This window comes from Ranitomeya imitator, chromosome 9 (assembly GCF_032444005.1).
Source record: "Ranitomeya imitator isolate aRanImi1 chromosome 9, aRanImi1.pri, whole genome shotgun sequence".
Taxonomy (NCBI): domain Eukaryota; kingdom Metazoa; phylum Chordata; class Amphibia; order Anura; family Dendrobatidae; genus Ranitomeya; species Ranitomeya imitator.
Genome location: NC_091290.1, coordinates 8,815,353 through 8,837,610, shown reverse-complemented (window position 1 = coordinate 8,837,610; position 22,258 = coordinate 8,815,353). Strand labels below are relative to the sequence as shown.

The 22,258-nt window shown below is 49.5% G+C and overlaps 2 protein-coding genes across 4 annotated transcripts in view; one reads left to right on the top strand and one right to left on the bottom strand.

Moving 5' to 3' along the window:
* The window catches only part of ZNF408 (zinc finger protein 408), a 51,486-nt gene that overhangs the window by 10,986 nt on the left and 18,242 nt on the right, over positions 1-22,258 (top strand). The window contains exon 2 of one of the 2 annotated variants that reach the window (XM_069740128.1): positions 20,929-20,995. The exons of the other annotated variant lie outside the window; for it this stretch is intronic. The gene's annotated coding sequence lies outside the window, so the exon portion shown is untranslated. The remainder of the gene's footprint in view (positions 1-20,928; positions 20,996-22,258) is intronic. 2 annotated transcript variants of the gene reach the window in all.
* The window catches only part of ARHGAP1 (Rho GTPase activating protein 1), a 32,679-nt gene that overhangs the window by 5,567 nt on the left and 4,854 nt on the right, over positions 1-22,258 (bottom strand). For both annotated transcript variants that reach the window (XM_069740132.1, XM_069740131.1), the window contains exons 2-9: positions 20,140-20,286; positions 19,213-19,305; positions 10,756-10,843; positions 9,890-10,021; positions 8,250-8,336; positions 7,399-7,497; positions 724-831; positions 568-647 (exon numbers count right to left, since the gene is read on the bottom strand). In XM_069740132.1, the coding sequence (XP_069596233.1) occupies positions 568-647; positions 724-831; positions 7,399-7,497; positions 8,250-8,336; positions 9,890-10,021; positions 10,756-10,843; positions 19,213-19,305; positions 20,140-20,278 (826 nt within the window). In that variant the 5' untranslated portion in view covers positions 20,279-20,286. The remainder of the gene's footprint in view (positions 1-567; positions 648-723; positions 832-7,398; positions 7,498-8,249; positions 8,337-9,889; positions 10,022-10,755; positions 10,844-19,212; positions 19,306-20,139; positions 20,287-22,258) is intronic.

Below are 22,258 nucleotides of genomic sequence, written 5' to 3'. Positions count from 1 at the left end.
ACTGTGACATCGCTGCGTGTATTATCCCTCTACTGCAACATCACTGTGTGCATTATCCCTCTACTGTGACATCACTGTGTGTATTATCCCTGTACTGTGACATCACTGTGTGTATTATCCCTCTACTGCAACATTGCTGTGTGCATTATCTCTCTACTGCAACATCACTGTGTGCATTATCCCTGTACTGTGACATCACTGTGTGCATTATCCCTCTACTGCAACATCACTGTGTGCATTATCCCTCTACTGCAACATTGCTGTGTGCATTATCCCTCTGCTGCAACATCACTGTGTGCATTATCCCTGTACTGTGACATCGCTGCGTGTATTATCCCTGTACTGTGACATCGCTGTGTGTATTATCCCAGTACTGTGACATCACTGTGTGTATTATCCCAGTACTGTGACATCACTGTGTGTATTATCCCAGTACTGTGACATCACTGTGTGTATTATCCCTGTACTGTGACATCACTGTGTGTATTATCCCTGTACTGTGACATCACTGTGTGCATTATCCCTGTACTGTGTATCAGGAGATTGCACGATATTCCCGGCACTGACCGTTCATCCTCAGATAGGCCACGGTCTCTTGCACGACTTGGGGAATCTTCTGGTCGCTTTCGGAGCGTTTGTCTTTGAGTCTGAAGAAAACACAAAGTGATATAAGGAACGAAACAAAGAGGAAAAGCAAATAAAAGTAAACCCTTAAATACTCACTGCTGAAGGGAGACCCCAAACTGCTGGTTTGGCAGGGGAGGCCGCGGTGGGGTGGTCTTCTGGCTGGACGGTGTCGTCTTTATTGTGGAGCGGATGAGCTCATCGTATCTATGGAGAAGATGTCAGGACTTATAAGGCCGGAGCGCTCATTAAAGGGACGGCCTGAAAAATACCTAATTAAAAAATGTCTAATAAATAAATAAAATAATAAAAGGGGTCCTCCATTTATTTGGGAACCTTTTCTACCAACCAGAGGAGCTACACAGCGAGTCCCTCACTATATAGAGGAGCCGTGTGTCCGGCATTACACAGAGAGCCCCTCACTATATAGAGGAGCCTGCTTGTCCGACATTACACAGAGAGCCCCTCACTATATACAGGTCCTTCTCAAAAAATTAGCATATAGTGTTAAATTTCATTATTTACCATAATGTAATGATTACAATTAAACTTTCATATATTATAGATTCATTATCCACCAACTGAAATTTGTCAGGTCTTTTATTGTTTTAATACTGATGATTTTGGCATACATCTCCTGATAACCCAAAAAACCAGTCTCAATAAATTAGCATATTTTACCCATTCAATCAAATAAAAGTGTTTTTTAATAACAAACAAAAAAACCATCAAATAATAATGTTCAGTTATGCACTCAATACTTGGTCGGGAATCCTTTGGCAGAAATGACTGCTTCAATGCGGCGTGGCATGGAGGCAATCAGCCTGTGACACTGCTGAGAGGTTATGGAGGCCCAGGATGCTTCAATAGCGGCCTTAAGCTCATCCAGAGTGTTGGGTCTTGCGTCTCTCAACTTTCTCTTCACAATATCCCACAGATTCTCTATGGGGTTCAGGTCAGGAGAGTTGGCAGGCCAATTGAGCACAGTAATACCATGGTCAGTAAACCATTTACCAGTGGTTTTGGCACTGTGAGCAGGTGCCAGGTCGTGCTGAAAAATGAAATCTTCATCTCCATAAAGCATTTCAGCCGATGGAAGCATGAAGTGCTCCAAAATCTCCTGATAGCTAGCTGCATTGACCCTGCCCTTGATGAAACACAGTGGACCAACACCAGCAGCTGACATGGCACCCCGCACCATCACTGACTGTGGGTACTTGACACTGGACTTCAGGCATTTTGGCATTTCCTTCTCCCCAGTCTTCCTCCAGACTCTGGCACCTTGATTTCCGAATGACATGCAAAATTTGCTTTCATCAGAAAAAAGTACTTGGGACCACTTAGCAACAGTCCAGTGCTGCTTCTCTGTAGCCCAGGTCAGGCGCCTCTGCCGCTGTTTATGGTTCAAAAGTGGCTTTACCTGGGGAATGCGGCACCTGTAGCCCATTTCCTGCACACGCCTGTGCACGGTGGCTCTGGATGTTTCCACACCAGACTCAGTCCACTGCTTCCTCAGGTTCCCCAAGGTCTGGAATCGGTCCTTCTCCACAATCTTCCTCAGGGTCCGGTCTCCTCTTCTCGTTGTACAGCGTTTTCTGCCACATTGTTTCCTTCCAACAGACTTACCATTGAGGTGCCTTGATACAGCACTCTGGGAACAGAGTATTTGTTGAGAAATTTCTTTCTGGGTCTTACCCTCTTGCTTGAGGGTGTCAATGATGGCCTTCTTGACATCTGTCAGGTCGCTAGTCTTACCCATGATGGGGGTTTTGAGTAATGAACCAGGCAGGGAGTTTATAAAAGCCTCAGGTATCTTTTGCATGTGTTTAGAGTTAATTAGTTGATTCAGAAGATTAGGGTAATAGGTCGTTTAGAGAACCTTTTCTTGATATGCTAATTTATTGAGACAGGTTTTTTGGGTTATCAGGAGTTGTATGCCAAAATCATCAGTATTAAAACAATAAAAGACCTGACAAATTTCAGTTGGTGGATAATGAATCTATAATATATGAAAGTTTAATTGTAATCATTACATTATGGTAAATAATGAAATTTAACACTATATGCTAATTTTTTGAGAAGGACCTGTAGAGGAGCCGTGTGTCCGGCATTACACAGAGAGCCCCTCACTATATAGAGGAGCCGTGTGCCCGGCATTACACAGAGAGCCCCTCACTATATAGAGGAGCCGTGTGCCCGGCATTATACAGAGAGCCCCTCACTATATAGAGGAGCCTGCTTGTCCGACATTACACAGCGAGCCCCTCACTATATAGAGGAGCCGTGTGTCCGGCATTATACAGAGAGCCCCTCACTATATAGAGGAGCCGTGTGTCCGGCATTATACAGAGAGCCCCTCACTATATAGAGGAGCCGTGTGCCCGGCATTATACAGAGAGCCCCTCACTATATAGAGGAGCCGTGTGTCCGGCATTATACAGAGAGCCCCTCACTATATAGAGGAGCCGTGTGCCCGGCATTACACAGAGAGCCCCTCACTATATAGAGGAGCCGTGTGCCCGGCATTATACAGAGAGCCCCTCACTATATAGAGGAGCCTGCGTGTCCGTCATTACACAGAGAGACCCTTACTATATAGAGGAGCCGTGTGTCCGACATTATACAGAGAGCCCCTCACTATATAGAGGAGCCGTGTGTCCGACATTATACAGAGACCCTCACTATATAGAGGAGCCGTGTGTCCGACATTATACAGAGACCCTCACTATATAGAGGAGCCGTGTGTCCGACATTATACAGAGACCCTCACTATATAGAGGAGCCGTGTGTCCGACATTATACAGAGAGCCCCTCACTATATAGAGGAGCCGTGTGTCCGACATTATACAGAGAGCCCCTCACTATATAGAGGAGCCGTGTGCCCGGCATTACACAGAGAGACCCTCACTATATAGAGGAGCCTGCGTGTCCGTCATTACACAGAGAGACCCTTACTATATAGAGGAGCCGTGTGTCCGACATTATACAGAGAGCCCCTCACTATATAGAGGAGCCGTGTGTCCGACATTATACAGAGAGCCCCTCACTATATAGAGGAGCCGTGTGCCCGGCATTATACAGAGAGACCCTCACTATATAGAGGAGCCGTGTGCCCGGCATTACACAGAGAGACCCTTACTATATAGAGGAGCCGTGTGTCTGACATTATACAGAGAGCCCCTCACTATATAGAGGAGCCGTGTGCCCGGCATTACACAGAGAGCCCCTCACTATATAGAGGAGCCGTGTGTCCGGCATTACACAGAGAGCCCCTCACTATATAGAGGAGCCGTGTGCCCGGCATTATACAGAGAGCCCCTCACTATATAGAGGAGCCGTGTGCCCGGCATTACACAGAGAGCCCCTCACTATATAGAGGAGCCGTGTGTCCGGCATTACACAGCGAGCCCCTCACTATATAGAGGAGCCGTGTGTCCGGCATTATACAGAGAGCCCCTCACTATATAGAGGAGCCGTGTGTCCGGCATTACACAGAGAGCCCCTCACTATATAGAGGAGCCGTGTGCCCGGCATTATACAGAGAGCCCCTCACTATATAGAGGAGCCTGCGTGTCCGTCATTACACAGAGAGACCCTCACTATATAGAGGAGCCGTGTGTCCGACATTATACAGAGAGACCCTTACTATATAGAGGAGCCGTGTGTCCGACATTATACAGAGAGCCCCTCACTATATAGAGGAGCCGTGTGTCCGACATTATACAGAGAGCCCCTCACTATATAGAGGAGCCGTGTGTCCGACATTATACAGAGAGCCCCTCACTATATAGAGGAGCCGTGTGCCCGGCATTATACAGAGAGCCCCTCACTATATAGAGGAGCCTGCGTGTCCGTCATTACACAGAGAGCCCCTCACTATATAGAGGAGCCGTGTGCCCGGCATTACACAGAGAGCCCCTCACTATATAGAGGAGCCGTGTGCCCGGCATTACACAGAGAGCCCCTCACTATATAGAGGAGCCGTGTGTCCGGCATTATACAGAGAGCCCCTCACTATATAGAGGAGCCGTGTGCCCGGCATTACACAGAGAGCCCCTCACTATATAGAGGAGCCGTGTGTCCGGCATTACACAGAGAGCCCCTCACTATATAGAGGAGCCGTGTGCCCGGCATTATACAGAGAGCCCCTCACTATATAGAGGAGCCTGCGTGTCCGTCATTACACAGAGAGACCCTTACTATATAGAGGAGCCGTGTGTCCGACATTATACAGAGAGCCCCTCACTATATAGAGGAGCCGTGTGTCCGACATTATACAGAGAGCCCCTCACTATATAGAGGAGCCGTGTGCCCGGCATTATACAGCGAGCCCCTCACTATATAGAGGAGCCGTGTGTCCGGCATTACACAGAGAGCCCCTCACTATATAGAGGAGCCTGCGTGTCTGTCATTACACAGAGAGCCCCTCACTATATAGAGGAGCCGTGTGTCCGACATTATACAGAGAGCCCCTCACTATATAGAGGAGCCGTGTGTCCGACATTATACAGAGAGCCCCTCACTATATAGAGGAGCCGTGTGCCCGGCATTACACAGAGAGCCCCTCACTATATAGAGGAGCCGTGTGTCCGTCATTACACAGAGAGACCCTTACTATATAGAGGAGCCGTGTGCCCGGCATTACACAGAGAGCCCCTCACTATATAGAGGAGCCGTGTGCCCGGCATTACACAGAGAGCCCCTCACTATATAGAGGAGCCGTGTGCCCGGCATTACACAGAGAGCCCCTCACTATATAGAGGAGCCGTGTGTCCGGCATTATACAGAGAGCCCCTCACTATATAGAGGAGCCGTGTGCCCGGCATTATACAGAGAGCCCCTCACTATATAGAGGAGCCGTGTGCCCGGCATTATACAGAGAGCCCCTCACTATATAGAGGAGCCGTGTGCCCGGCATTACACAGAGAGCCCCTCACTATATAGAGGAGCCGTGTGCCCGGCATTACACAGAGAGACCCTCACTATATAGAGGAGCCGTGTGTCCGACATTATACAGAGAGCCCCTCACTATATAGAGGAGCCGTGTGTCCGTCATTACACAGAGACCCTCACTATATAGAGGAGCCGTGTGTCCGACATTATACAGAGAGACCCTTACTATATAGAGGAGCCGTGTGTCCGACATTATACAGAGAGCCCCTCACTATATAGAGGAGCCGTGTGCCCGGCATTACACAGAGAGACCCTCACTATATAGAGGAGCCGTGTGTCCGACATTATACAGCGAGCCCCTCACTATATAGAGGAGCCGTGTGCCCGGCATTACACAGAGAGACCCTCACTATATAGAGGAGCCGTGTGTCCGGCATTACACAGAGAGCCCCTCACTATATAGAGGAGCCTGCGTGTCTGTCATTACACAGAGAGCCCCTCACTATATAGAGGAGCCGTGTGTCCGACATTATACAGAGAGCCCCTCACTATATAGAGGAGCCGTGTGTCCGACATTATACAGAGAGCCCCTCACTATATAGAGGAGCCGTGTGCCCGGCATTACACAGAGAGACCCTCACTATATAGAGGAGCCGTGTGTCCGACATTATACAGAGAGACCCTTACTATATAGAGGAGCCGTGTGTCCGACATTATACAGAGAGCCCCTCACTATATAGAGGAGCCGTGTGTCCGACATTACACAGAGACCCTCACTATATAGAGGAGCCGTGTGTCCGACATTATACAGAGAGCCCCTCACTATATAGAGGAGCCGTGTGTCCGACATTACACAGAGAGCCCCTCACTATATAGAGGAGCCTGCGTGTCTGTCATTACACAGAGAGCCCCTCACTATATAGAGGAGCCGTGTGCCCGGCATTACACAGAGAGACCCTCACTATATAGAGGAGCCGTGTGCCCGGCATTACACAGAGAGACCCTCACTATATAGAGGAGCCGTGTGTCCGACATTACACAGAGACCCTCACTATATAGAGGAGCCGTGTGTCCGGCATTATACAGAGAGCCCCTCACTATATAGAGGAGCCGTGTGTCCGACATTATACAGAGAGCCCCTCACTATATAGAGGAGCCGTGTGTCCGACATTACACAGAGACCCTCACTATATAGAGGAGCCGTGTGCCCGGCATTACACAGAGAGCCCCTCACTATATAGAGGAGCCGTGTGTCCGACATTATACAGAGAGCCCCTCACTATATAGAGGAGCCGTGTGTCCGACATTACACAGAGAGACCCTCACTATATAGAGGAGCCGTGTGTCCGGCATTACACAGAGAGACCCTCACTATATAGAGGAGCCTGCGTGTCTGGCATTACACAGCGAGACCCTCACTATATAGAGGAGCCTGCGTGTCTGGCATTATACAGAGAGCCCCTCACTATATAGAGGAGCCGTGTGTCCGGCATTACACAGAGAGACCCTCACTATATAGAGGAGCCGTGTGCCCGGCATTACACAGAGAGACCCTCACTATATAGAGGAGCCGTGTGTCCGGCATTACACAGAGAGACCCTCACTATATAGAGGAGCCGTGTGTCCGGCATTACACAGCGAGACCCTCACTATATAGAGGAGCCTGCGTGTCTGGCATTACACAGCGAGACCCTCACTTACTTTCTTTCAAACACAGCGCCACCCCGTTTACAGGTTGTGTGTGGTATTGCAATTCTGCACCAATCACTTCAACAGTGTTGAGCTGCAATACCAGACACAACCTGTTGACAACGGTGGCGCTGCTTCTGGGAGGCAATCATGTGTTTGTATTCCTGCAAAACCCCGTTTAGTGATGATTACTTGAGGACTGATTTCGGGATCCCCAACTGATCCAACTTCACAATCTCCTCCAATTCACTCAGATAATTTGCGTAGAAAATTTTCCGGCCAAACTTGAAGCTGAAAAATAAAAATAAATAATTAACTGATCGTCACCATCATTATTAATTTAACACAAAACTGTGTTCATTTATAGGTAATGAAAACAACAACTCATCATTTAACCCCTTCCCATTGTGCCCATTGTTTTCTTAGATTTAATTCAAAGTATTAGAAAACAGGAAAAAAATATTTGAGGGGAGGAATAGTGAAGGAATAAAGAAATGCCGCCGTTATTGCTCGGATTTTTATTTTTCCCCAAATTCAATCTGCAGGAAAAATTCAGGATTAGCGCAATTCTGCAGGTCAGTGCGACGGCAGCAAAACTAAAGTTACTTATTTTTCTTTATTAACTTTTCCGAAAAAGATTTTGATTCATTTTCTAGATTTTGAGCTGCTTATAACCTTCCATGATGGGGGCTACCTCCAATGGCACGAGCCACGAGCTGTATACACAGTTGGCACCGGCTCCGTACACTTGTGCCCACAGCCCACCGCCGCCATGTTTATCAGAGCCAACAATACAGCCATATGGAAGGGTCTTAAAGGGTTCTTCCTGCTCCTATCACTTCCATATTGAGGTGAGCAGGGTAGGTGACATAGTTTACATCTGCCGGATGGGACAGGTGCGGGAGCGGCAGGTATTGTGCACCTGTACTGGCCGGTATCGGCAGACGTGACGTCACTTGCTATGCTCACAACATGGAGGTGACAGGAGCAGGGCAAACCCTTTAATACCCGTCAGTGGAGCCGGCAGCCCACCTTCCCTTTACCTTATTATAGGTTTGAACAGGATCAGTAAGGTCTTGATGAACATGGTGGGGTGCACGATGTACAAAGCCTTGATGTTCTTCTTGTACCTGTAAGAAGAAGAAGGCATAGGTGGAGATGTAACGCTTAAGTGACTATAACAGTGCATCCTCTAATATATGTAAATGTGACATCAAAAAAGTATGGCAGTTCCGCCATATACAACGGGGAGGAGTCAGACGGCTAAATCTGCCGCTTTCACCCATATCAAGGTCCTCAATACAATGGCAGCTATGGTCTCCCTGCCCCCAGACATTTCCTGGTCTGATCAAAACCCAGGACACCAAAAAGTTAATGGGCGATGAAAATTACTGAGCCATGACGCCACCTGCAACCTGCGTGGCATTGAGGTCTTTGGAGATGCTGAATTGTATCATGTATATTTAAAAAAAAAAAAAAAAAAAAAAATGAGAAAAGGAGCATCAGGGGGACAGTGATAGACGACGCACGCTTTGGAATATTTCCCCTCCTGCAGACGTCAGCGGGATATATACAAATCGCGCAGAGCCGCGGTCGTGTTCCCTGCTGAGCCTTCTCCATGGACACGGAAAAGATCAAAGGCAGAAACTACAGACAGCGATCTCTGCAATCCAGACCGAGCACAGCTGCATCCCCCCAGCCCAGTGCTGCTCGGGGGGCACGTGCAGAATAACCATAGACAACGTTCTGCTGATAGATTATCACGGATGCAGCCCCCCAAGATAAGACTCAGGGAGGATGGAGCAGTACATTCAGTCCTCTATGTACTGCGAGTGCAAACACAAGATACGAGCGTCTTGATTCCCAGGACCCCGGTTCTGCGGTCATGTCAGTAACCTGTGGCTGCCAGATAGAAGCCCTGCGATCCTCCTCTTACCTGCTGGACCCCAAGAGTCACTTCTGATTAGTAGGCTCGACGCATCACGCTGGGTCTGGGACAGCAGTACCTAGGAGGAGGGTGGCAGGGCTGTCAGAGTACGGACGTGGGTGCTGCAGAACTACTGGTTCATCTCCCCAATCACTGTCTGAGAGAGCCGTGGTCATACAGGCCCATTACTGCACCTATCAGCCCACAGGAGGGAGTCGTGCACCACAGCCACGCAGGATCGGTGGGCGTCCACCAATCATACATTTATCCAGTGGAAAACAGACTTAGGCCGGGGTCACACTTGCGAGTTCAATGCGAGAAACTCGTGTGAGTCTCTCACAACAAGTCCCGGCACTCAGGACCGTAGCGTTCGGCTGAATAGAAATACATGCGGTCCCGAGTGCCGCCGGAAGTGCAGGGTATTGATTCGCGAGTTTCTTGCATTGCATATGTAAGTGTGATTAAAGTCAGAGTCTATACTTTGATAATAAGATGCAGATCAGTCACCATTCACCAGTACTAGAGATTACAGATACATCTCTAGTGGTGCCGTCTGCAGCACATAGCGAGGAGGACACGCGGCGGCCTTTCCTTGGTTTAAGCTTTCCTCTTTGCAGTCAGAAATTTACTACTCCTTTACTTCATGAGTCACTGTGTGCCTATAAAATGGCGAGGGATAAGGCAGGAAATCCTCCCATCGCGGACCTAACCGCGTGCGGGTGTCTCCTCGGTTGGCGACATGGTGCACGCACTCACTTGCGATCGAACTCTCGATAGGCGTCTCTCAGCCATCCCAGAGACGGCTTGTTATCGCTGGTCAGGCCGTGGTGCAGGTAAACCAGCGTGTAATCGCTCTCCACGTACTGGTCCAGCGTGTGCTTCAGATACCTGCAGGAAAAACGGGGGAAAAAGAAAAAGTTACAGAAGACGGATTTACATTTTCTGTACCAGAAAAAAATCGTCATAATCTGTGAGAGCGATGGGGTCCTGCATCGGGTTAGAAACACATGGCTGTGCGTTACCACCTGTCCATGATGTGCGTCTGCAGCTCAGCTCCTCCGATGGGAAAAAAAAAAAAAAAGAGGAGCTGCAATACCAGACACCGACAGTAGTGGCGCCGTTTCAGGAACACTGTATGCCACGCATGGCCTCAGTGTATACAGGCAGTAGTCAGTTTGGGCATTAGCTGACAGTGGAGGGGCTGATGCTTGAGCTCCCATTTGTTTCCCCGTCGGATCAGTCCCACTAATATATAAGGGGTCTGCATGCGGAGGATTTGCCCCAGTGCAGCCCGCTCGCTCCTTTCTGCTTCATGACATGACTGATTTTGTGGAAGCCTGCGGTGATGAACCTTCCTATAAAAGTTAGAATTTGGATTCTTCTGGAGCCAAAACACAGAAGGGGGTAAAAACACGGCAGGAAAAAGCAATAAAACTAGAAGGAATGCAGACGGGCGAACACCAAACATGGAGAGGAGGAAAGCATCGGATGGAGGAGCGGCCCGGCTGCTGCGCCCTCAGCCTCCCTGCACTCCTGGCCTGCAATAAGGGGGCAGATTACTGATGCCGGTGCGGGGGGATGCGCAGACCACCCAACACGACGGGCGTACGACACACACTTACTGCAGGAGTTTGACATGATCGAGCTCGTGACAGGGGGGCAGGCGGCAGGCGCTGAACATGACAATCTTGCGTCCAAATTTATCATCGCCTGTGAAGGAAAAAGGCAAAATGTGAAGAATTAAAAGAAAAGGAACAAAAATGGCGATTATAGAGGAGGAACCGCGTCGCTCAACTGTTTCTTTAACTTTCAGACGTCAGCGGAGAGATCCGTGCACATTCAGGCCAGTCGGATACGTGCACACAGTAATGTCCGCAGATGCTGGGGACCTTATTGTTGGCAACCTTCCATGTACAGAAGACCACCTGGAAATTTACCCTGACCACACTCTGCCACCCGGGGGGCTACAGACGGCTCCCTTCTGCCGTTTTCTGGGGTCACTTTCCTGGTTTGGAAATGCAGTAAAGTCTCAGCGATTGGAAAGACACGATGACGCGGAGCAGCGATAATGGACGGGACGTAAACGCACAAGACGCTGCATGGAGGGAAGTGTCACCGGATCGGGCTGCAGTCCTGCTCCTTCAGAAACCAGACAGCGCAGCGAGGCCGTGGGAAAGTCATCAGCCGTCCCCGGAGAATAAACCGGCCGCTAATAATAATCACACGTGACAATGACGCAAGAGCGGCTCCTGATATCCCGCCGGTATAACATAGGGAAGGGGGTCTATAGTGCTCAGTACAGCAGCTCTGCACTACTGTGTGCTATAGAGGGGATCTGTCTGCTATATAGGAGGATCGGTCCGCTCGACGGGGCGCTATATAGGGGGATCTGTCTGCTGTACTGGGCGCTATATAGGGGGATCTGCCCGCTGTACTGCGCGCTATATAGGGGGATCTGCCCGCTGTACTGCGCGCTATATAGGGGATCTGCCCGCTGTACTGTGCGCTATATAGGAGGATCTGTCCACTCAACTGCGTGCTATAGAGGGGGATCTGTCCGCTCTACTGCGCACTATATAGGGGGGGTCTGTCCGCTCTACTGCGCGCTATAGAGGGGATCTGCCCGCTCTACTGTGCGCTATATAGGGGGATCTGTCCGCTCTACTGCGCGCTATATGGGGGGATCTGTCCGCTCTACTGTGTGCGCGCTATATAGGGGGGGGGATCTGTCCGCTCTACTGCGTGCGCGCTATATAGGGGGGATCTGTCCGCTGTACTGTGTGCTATATAGGGGGATCTGCCCGCTGTACTGCGCGCTATATAGGGGATCTGCCCGCTGTACTGTGCGCTATATAGGAGGATCTGTCCACTCAACTGCGTGCTATAGAGGGGGATCTGCCCGCTCTACTGCGCACTATATAGGGGGGGTCTGTCCGCTCTACTGCGCGCTATAGAGGGGATCTGCCCGCTCTACTGTGCGCTATATAGGGGGATCTGTCCGCTCTACTGCGCGCTATATGGGGGGATCTGTCCGCTCTACTGCGCGCGCGCTATATAGGGGGGGGGGTTTGAAGGAGATCAGCGTCAAGGATTACCCCAAGACAGCGAGCTTGTGGGACTGGGGAGAGTGGGCAGCCATGCACTGTAATGGATAGGTTCGTTGGGGGGGGGGGGGGGGGGGGGGGGGTCACGTGAGATGGGGGAAAGATGATGAATTCTGTTTTGTCCATGTTAAGTTTTAGAAATCTAGCGGAGAAGAAGGATGAAATAGCGGACAGACATTGAGGTATTCTGGTTAGTAGGGAGGTGATATCTGGTCCAGAGATGTAGATCTGTGTGTCGTCAGCATAGAGGTGATACTGAAAGCCATGAGATTCTATGAGCTGTCCCAGGCCAAAGGTGTATATGGAGAAGAGCAGGGGCCCTAGGACTGAACCTTGTGGGACTCCGACAGATAGGGGGCGAGGTGAGGAGGTGGTGTGTGAGTGGGAGACGCTGAATGTCCGGTCTGTTAGGTATGATGAGATCCAGGATAGGGCCAAGTCTGTGATGCCAAGGGATGAGAGGATCTGTAGTAATAGGGAATGGTCCACTGTGTCAAAGGCAGCCGATAGGTCGAGGAGGAGGAGGACAGAGTAGTGTCGCTTGCTCTTGGCGGTTAAGAGGTCATTGGTGACTTTAGTTAGGGCAGTTTCGGTGGAATGGTGTGACCGGAAGCCAGATTGTAGGCGGTCAAAGAGGGAGCAAGAAGAGAGATGGGAGGACAGTTCAAGATGGACGTGTTGTTCCAGTAGTTTGGAGGCACAAGGGAGAAGTGATATAGGGCGATAGCTAGATATAGAGGATGGGTCAAGAGAGGGCTTTTTGAGGATAGGTGTGATGGAGGCATGTTTAAAGCTTGAGGGGAAAACACCAGTTGTTAGTGATAGGTTGAAGAGATGGGTTAGGGTTGGGATGAAGATTGTGGTGAGGTTTGGGATGAGGTGGGATGGGATCGGGTCAAGTGCACAGGTGGTGAGATGCGATCTTGAGAGTAGAGTGGAGAGTCCGTCTTCTGTAATGGTGGAGAAGTTGGTTTTGGAGGTGGAGGGCTGGGAAGTCGGGAGGAAGGGCTCTGGGGGTTGTTGACCAAAACGGTCTCTAATGCTATCAATCTTCTGCTTGAAAAATGAGGCAAAGTCTTCAGCGGAGATAAGTGGGGAGGGAGGAGGTGCTGGGGGACGGAGGAGAGAGTTGAAGGTGTTGAATAACTGTTTAGGGTTGTGAGACAGGGAGGATATGAGAGATGAGAAGTAGGTTTGTTTAGCTGTGGCGAGTGTGGTCTTGAAAGTAGTGAGGGACTGTTTGAATGTGATGAAGTGCTCGTTAGAGTGGGATCTATTCCATCTGCGCTCAGCAGCCCTGGAAGCTCGCCTCAGTTCTTTGGTCAGGCTGGTGTGCCAGGGCTGTCTGTTGATTTTGCGAGCTTTGGTATGTGTAAGAGGGGCAGCAGATTCCAAAGCTACAGCTATTGTGGTGTTATATAGAGCGGCAGCGTCATCCGCATTGTGTATGGAACTTATGTCTGTGAGAGGGAGGAGGGATTCAGAGAATGAATGTAGGTCAAGATGTTTAAGATTTCTGCGAGGGTGTGAAAGTTTGTGGGGTGGGGATTGTAGACATGGAGTGGAGAGAGATGAGAATGTGAGAAAGTTGTGGTCAGAGAGTGGAAGAGGTGAGTTAGAGAGGTTAGATAGAGAGCAGAGGTGGGTGAAGATGAGGTCCAGTGTGTGACCATCTTTGTGAGTGGCTGCAGAAGACCATTGAGTGAGGCCGAAGGAGCAAGAGATAGAAGTTTAGTGGCAGCTGAGAGGGAAGTGTCAATGGGGATGTTGAAGTCGCCCATGATGATAGTGGGAATGTCCGCAGAAAGGCATCCATCCGCTCTACTGCCCGCTATATGGGGGGATCTGTCCGCTCGACTGTGAGCTATATAAGGGGATCTGCCCTCTATACTGCGTGATATATGGGGGCCCTGTCCTCATTTCAGGGGCTCAAAAGTAATTGGACAATAAACGTTACCATACAATAAAATGTTATTTAGTCCTTTGTAGAGAATCCTTTGCAGCAATGACGGCCTGAAGTCTGGGGTCATGGTCGTTACCTTCACTGGTCTCCTCCTGTGTGAGGCTTTGCAGGAATGATGGCCTGAATTCTGGAGGCCATGGACGTCACCATCGCTGGTTTCCTCCTGTGTGAGGCTTTGCAGCAATGACGGCCTGAAGTCTGAAGACCATGGACATCACCATTGCAGGTTTCTTCTTGTCTGAGGCTTTGCACAATGACGGACTGAAGTCTGTAGGCCATGGACGTCACCAGTGTGAGGTTTTGCAGCAATGACGGCCAAAAGTCTGGAGGCCATCGCTGGTTTTCCTGTGTGAGGCTTTGCAGCAATGACGGCCTGAAGTCGGGAGGCCATGGTCGTTACCATTGCTGGTTTCCTCCCGTGTGAGGATTTTCAGCAATGACGACCTGAAGTCTGGAGGCCATGGACATCACCATTGCTGGTTTCTTCTTGTCTGAGGCTTTGCACAATGACGGACTGAAGTCTGCAGGCCATGGCCGTCACCGTGGCTTGTTTCCTCCTCTGTGAGGCCTTGCAGCACTGACGGTCTGAAGTCTGGAGGCCATGGACGTCACCATCTCTGGTCTCCTCCAGTGTGAGGCTTTTCAGCGTTGACGGCCTGAAGTCTGGAGGCCATTGACTATAAACATAAGGATGAATGACATCGGGGAGATCAAAACATCCAACACTGCGGAGACACCATCGCCTGTTTCTCAACGCAAGCAATAAATAGCCAGGTCTTTCACCGGGAAGGAACAACCACATATGCCAAAACATGGTATCCATCCACAGACAGCTGTTTCGGGGTATTTGCCCCTCATCAGTGTGGAGTAGGAAACTGGCTATTAGGAGCAGTGCCTAGTAGAAAGTCTATAAACATAAGGATGAATGACCTCAGGGAGATCAAGACCTGGGTATTTATTGCTTGCGCTGAGAAACAAGTGATGGTGTCTCCGCGGCTTTTCTACATGGAGGCCATTGACGTCACCATCACTGGTTTCCTCCTGTGTGAGGCTTTGCAGCACTGATGGCCTGAAGCCTGGATGCCATGGCTGTCAACCATCGCTGGTTTCCTCCTGTTTGAGGTTTTGCAGCAGTGACGGCCTGAATTCTGAAGGTCATGGCCATCACCATCGCTGGTTTCATCCTGTGTGAGGCTTTGCAGCACTGACGGCCTGAAGTCTGGAGGCCATGGACGTCACCATCGCTGGTTTCCTCCTGTTTGAGGTTTTGCAGCAATGACGGCCTGAATTCTGGAGGCCATGGATGCCACCATCCCTGGTTTCTTCCTGTGTGAGGCTTTGCAGGAATGATGGCCTGAAGTCTGGAGGCCATGGGCATCACCATCGCTGGTTTCCTCCTGTGTGAGGCTTTGCAGCAATGACTGCCTGAATTCTGAAGGCCATGGACGTCACCATTACTGGTCTCCGGTGTGAGTCTTTGCCACCTTTATGGCAGTGACTTCAGTTCTCGCTTATTTGTGGCTCTGTCTTCAGTTTTGTCTTCATCCTGTGAAGTGCGGCTTAATGGTGCTGAGATCTGATGAGGACTCTGCCATTGCAGAATATTCCACTTCTTTGCTTTGGCAGGATGTTTTGGGTCATTGTCCGTCTGTCCTGTGAAGCGTCGTCCAATCTAACTTGCTGCATGTGGCTGAATCTGTTCACACAGGATTCATCCGGCTGCTTCTGTCTTCAGTCACATCATCACTAACCACTAGTGGCCCGATGCCACTGGCAGCCATGCATGCCCGCGCCATTATACCGCCTTCACCATGTTACACAGGATGTGCCGCGGATCAGAAGCCGCTTCAAGCCTCCTCCAGACAACTTTTTACCCATCATTCTGGATCAGGTTGATCTTAGTTTTCTTTTCCAGAACTGAGCGGCTTCTTCAGATTTTTTGGCAAAGTCTAATCTGGCCTATTTTCAGGTTGATTAATGGTTTGCGCCTTGGTGACCCCTTGGTATTTGCTTTCATGAAGTCTTCTCTTTATGGTGAGGTTAGATACTGAGACACCACTTTCCCAGAGAGTGTTCTTCCCTCGGGTGGATGTTGTGAAGGGTTTTTTCTTCACCACAAGAAGAATTCTGTGATCATCCACCACTGTTGTCTCCCGGAGATGACCAGGCCTTCGCGAGTTCCTGAGCAGCAAAATGTACGAACTGAAGATTTGGCTGCTCCTCACATTTCTGTTATCTTTCTGGTGGATTTCTCCTTGTTTATCAGCTTAATGATGTATGTTTCTCTTCCATTGAGAGCTCCTATAACCGCCTGTTGTGGGTTCACAGCAACGGCTTCCAAATGCAAATGCCGAGTCTGGAATCAGCTCCAGACCTTTTACCTGCTTAATTGATGATGGATTAATGGAGAATAGCCCATGCAGCTCATTAAAGCGCTTCTGAGATAAATGTCCAATTACGTTTGGTGCCTTGAAAAAGAGGTAACTCCATATTAAAGAACTGTAATTCCTAAACCCTTCCTCTAATTTGGACGTGAAATCCCTCAGATTACAGTTGAGAGTCGGCACTTCCAGCCGATACTGATTATAGAACTGGATCTGGAATATATTTTGGTGAACAGATAAATTGCCAAAACTTGTGTCACTGTCCAAATATTTCTGGACCTCACTGTTTATCCGAGAGACATAAATGAATGCAGAGACGAGGCTTCAAAATTGTTGTTCCTTCAAACATTGCGGAGATTTCTCCATCAGACGTGGTGGTAAATGTTCCGTGCAGAGATAATAATCAACTAGAAAACAGGGAGGGAGGAGCGAGACTTTGTTTTTCTAACATCAGGATCCTCATGAGAAGAGCTGGAGGAATCCTGGGTTCTGCGGCGCAGTAAACATGAGGCGCCATGCAAACTATGCCAGAAATGTCCTGGTCTGCAGAGCAAGACAGAAAGTCTGAGAGCTGCTGCTCATGATCCGGCCGCAGCCTGGGGGCACAGGAGACCGAGCCGGGGTCCCGACATCCGCTCTGCAGGGCAAGAACCGGACCCAGCTGGCCCCCATTTATACCAAATATACAGCGCCGCCCCAATCCGCAGGTTGTGCCTGGTATTGTGACAATATTAGACCCAGCACAAAAACAAGAAACTAGTCGCCCATTTTACCCATCTAAGGCTCGGTGCGCACAGAGGTTTTTGAAGGTATTCCAGGTTTTGAAAAACTCGGTGAAAAAAAAAAAAAAAAAAAAAGTGCCGGTCAGTTCTTTGAAGCAGCTCCTTATGAAAAATGCTACACACGCTGCTGTCCAATCAGAAGGCTGTAAAAAGTTATCAAAACTTTATAAACCTCTTCCAAAACTCTCCAAAAAAGCAGCGATTCCTGAAGCCGTTTCCATTAGAAAACTCAGATCTTTTTTTTTTTTTTTAAAAGCACCAGAAATGCAGTGGGCACATGGTCCTACAGTCTCTTACGGTTCAGCAGACGAGAGCAAGGGGCGAGAACGGCGGAGGACACGGTGTGGGGCGGCGGAGGACACGGTGTGGGGCAGCGGAGGACACGGTGAGAGGAGTCTAGAGGACACAGCGCGGGGCGACGGAGGACAGTGAGAGGACTCTGGAGGACACGGCGCAGGGCAGCGGAGGACACAGTGAGGAGTCTGGAGGACACGGCGCAGGGTGGCGGAGGACACAGAGGAGTCTGGAGGATGCGGGGCAGCGGAGGACAGTGAGGACTCGGGAGGACACGGCGCGGCGGAGGACACAGAGGCCTCTGGAGGACACGGCGCGGGCGGCGGAGGACAGTGAGAGGAGTCTGGAGGACGTGGCACGGGGCAGCAGAGGACACAGTGAGAGGAGTCTGGAGGACACGGCGCGGGGCGGCGGCGGACAGCGAGAGGAGTCTGGAGGACGTGGCACGGGGCAGCAGAGGACACAGTGAGAGGAGTCTGGAGGACACGGCGCGGGGCGGCGGAGGACACAGTGAGAGGAGTCTGGAGGACACGGTGGGGGCAACGACTGAAGACTCCACAGGACACAGTTTGGTATGGAGGTAGTGTACACTGTACCACCGTCTACTGAGAATTTCCCTGTTAGCCATAAATCATGTCACGGTAGTTCGCATTACTTAGCTATGAGAGGTTTCACCTTTTTCAAGTGTAGACAAATCTTTCAGAAATCATGAATTCCAGATGGCTTCTGTGCATGAAGAGGTGGAGAACATGCACTCATGGTGTGGAAATAAAGTAATGGTTATGGACCAAAATTCCCAGCAGAAAGCTCCGGGCACCAGGAGACCCACTCCCTTCCAGATACCATCCTCCAAATTGGCAGGTATGGTATTAATGTCCTGCAACACTAAAGCCATATGGAGAATTCAAATCTGACCTGGACACCCCCTAGATTACGCCCCCCACAAAAGGTTGCAGCAATGCCGAGCTGTGCCACGACTCCATATTCCACAGCGTCATACTATATTTTAGCTGTATGGACTCGGAGCTGATGCAATGTGCCCTGAACTCCCCACGTTCACCATAATCAGCCACGTATACAGCTGACAGCACAGATTATGTGAGGGAGAGACCGGCTGGGGCTACACCGTGAATTCATCTGCAACAATTGTCACACGGCCAAAGATTACAAACTGTTGCAGCAACCGAACGTGAAAGTGGTCGCACTGCAAGCGTGGTGGCAGCCGGCGTTAGCATTACCGGCAGCGGTTTGTCATCGGTGTAACGACAGCGACCGTGTGTAACTTGTTCTTACAAACCCACATGAATTGAATGACCCACGGACAATCACTACATGCAATGTCATAATACGACCGTCATATCGCCCAAACTAATAGAAGTGAAATTGGGCAAAGCCGTATTGATCAGAGATACACGTCACATGACGACAAGACACAAAATAAGCGCTGCCTATAGCCCATCCATTATCACAGCAAATCGCAAAACAGTGTGAATAGGACCGAATCAAGGACGTAACCCTCCCATGGACTCATCCAGAAAATGCTCATCTGTACCTGCCACTTCCACAATCTGGTGTCGGGCAATGTCGTAGTAAGGGTCATCCCAGCGCAGGTGAGTGATGGGGTCCGGGGAAACTTTGGAGTCCTCTGCAATGGAGAAAAGAAAATGTTTTGGTTATAATAAAGTCCCAGAACCCCCAGGACAAGAACAGTGCTACACCCACAAGACGGGATCAGGGGAAAGAGTGAACACTCCAAGAAGCCGAGTAACACCAGCCAATTCCCACATGCAATGTGACTGAGACCCTGGAGTTAACACCTCCGAGACTATTCTGCACCTGCAGCTGTTAAGACATGCTGGGAGTTGTAGTCTTGCAAGGACTGGAGATCACTGCTGTATAGAATAGTATAAAAGTAACTGTAATTGTGGTATATATAGTGGTCAAGACGCTGCCGAAATCGCTCTACGGGACCACAATGAATGTACAAAGCTGGCGTTGTTTCTGTGCAGATGTGTGCAATGAAGGGAATGACGTCACACGGGGACATCCCTGCCGCCACAGAAATAACTTTCATGGTCTCTTATAAACTGTATGAACAGAGTCTTGTTGGTACATTACGTCCCCCCAGTGCTGACGCAGGTGAAGCAGAAGCCCTAAGAAAAGGGACGGCTGCTCTACAGTCCTGCAATGGAGACCAAGCGGACTCTTGCAGCAGATCCATTAGCTGCATCCATCATTTGATTGCCGATGGGACGGCCGGAGAGAACCCGTCACCCCCAGCAGTCACTAAGCAATGTTCTGCCCCGCACGTGGCTTATTTCAGGTCACGCAGGAGCACTTCCCACTGATCAGTGGGAGCGTTGGGTGTCCGATTCCACCAGTCTCATATAGACGACCCATTGTAAGGTCCTGGACTACCCCTTTAATGAAGAGACCTTTGTAACAAGTAAGGATTGTCTGCAGGGGTGCCGGCCATCACCTGACTTGGGGAAGTCCTGCACGTCGTCAGAAGGCCAGTTCTTGTCATCGAGAGACGCCAGCTTCAGCTGATCCAGGGAGTGGGTGGTTTCATCTCTCTCCAAGTCGTCCTGCAGATCTGACAAAGCTTCTGAAGTCATCACGTGCTCTGTAAAAATCAGAAAACCGGAGCAGAGCATTAATAAACGCTGCCAAATTACTGTCATAAATACGGCCATCAGCACCGCCATACATGCTGGGAGCTGTAGTGTCACACCTGTTCCACTACACGTACAACCTGTCGCTGGGTAACAACAGGTAAGGTCATCACTACATCTCCCAAAAGCATTGTCACCCAGCTCTGCCAGGCCCCTGCTTATGCAGCAATAGACGTGCAGCCAGGTTATAGCCGACGATTCAAGTCTATAGAGCGGAGGGGGCATGAATAATAAGTAGTGACCTGCACCCCCTTAGGTGGATTCACAGCTACACTGCTGTATAAAACCCTTCATGGTGCAGCTGCTCTCTAGTAAGCGTTTTATTCCATTTAAGTGCTGGATTTCTAGTCACACTGCTCAATACTTCAATATAATGTGCTACCCGCTGTTGCTTTCTTACATAGTTATGTAGGTTGAATAAAGACCTAGGTCCATCAAGTTCAATCTTTCTCCACCAATTGTACATTTTGTCACTAATATCTATAAAGTGTTTTATTGTACTTCAGACCTGGATTCACAGCTACACTTCTCAGAACTGCTGTATAATGCCCTTATTGTTGCTGCTTTCTGTTAAGTGTTTTCTCTCATTCCAGAGCTGGATTCACAGCTACACTTCTCAGTACTGTTGCATAATGACCTCCATGTTGCTGCTGCTTTCTGGTAAGTGCGGTTTATCTTATTCAAGAGCTGGATGTACAGTTACAATGCTCAGTAGAGTACTGCTGAATAATGTCCTACATGCTACCGCTTATATGCTACATAGACAAGAGAGCAGCAATCCTTCATATCTGTGTGTGCGGTGTAAAGGAGACATCACATCATAGCAGCTCGTCTCCGTCAACCATCCAAGAGGCAACTGACAATTAGAGATGGGATCAATGGCAAATCCTTATCGAAAGCTGCCACAAAATTCACATCACTGTGTTACAAGCAGATTTTCTGCGGATCTTCATGTAAACTTGCAAAGGACTATATCTCCAGAACATGATAAAATATTACAACACCGGATAATTTGCTTCCCAGCGTGAGAATGAGACATCATAAAAATCCCATCCATGGTGTAATAATCAGCTGCAGATCCTCCACACACAAATCTGCTACTAATTTAGGGTATGAAGAGAAAAATCAGCAGCATAATACACGAGCAGGTTAAGGAGTCACAAGAAATCTACACGCTCGGGAGATGTGCTTTAGCTGCGGATTTTAGAGTCCGCAGCGCGCCACTTCTTGGTGCAGAATTTAACATTGATCTCAACTTTGCAGACTGAAACCTGCTGACAAGCCGCATTAAACAGGTGCTGATTTTTCTGCAGAAAACCTGCTACGTCTGCGTTTACTGGAAGGATCTGTTCACAAGGGTCAGATGTGAAGATTTTCCGATTTCTGCAATGGTACGAGTGAAGTCGGTGAAATTTCGGCAGCGTTTGGTAGCATCATGGCTGCTGCAAATATGCTGCAAAATCCTGTGCGGATGAACACAAAGTCTGCCGGGCTCAGAGAGCAGAATATTCAATGTTTCCCTCTTTGTCATCTGCTCCATGTAGTCACCGTCATGGAGGAGTAAGTTTGGAATATTGCAGCTCTGCACCGTTCACCTTGATGGAGTGAAGCCGCAATACCAGACACAACCTATAAACAGGGGTGGCGCTGTTTTGGGAAGAAGGCAGCCATGATTTTTCTTTCCTTTAATGATACAGAACAGACAAGCTTCTGTGTTACAGATCATCTTTATCACATGTCGGTGGAGAAAGTTTCAGCGCAGCGCTGAGTTTTCCTGATTTAGGTCCTCATCCTGCCATCCATCTGTGCCGACGAGGGCAGAGACAGCGCAGACACGATACTCGGGGCCGGAATATACGGAGGAAGTTAGTGAAGTAGCCGATTCTAGGGCTCGATGCCCGACCCTGCGGGGACTTACACCTC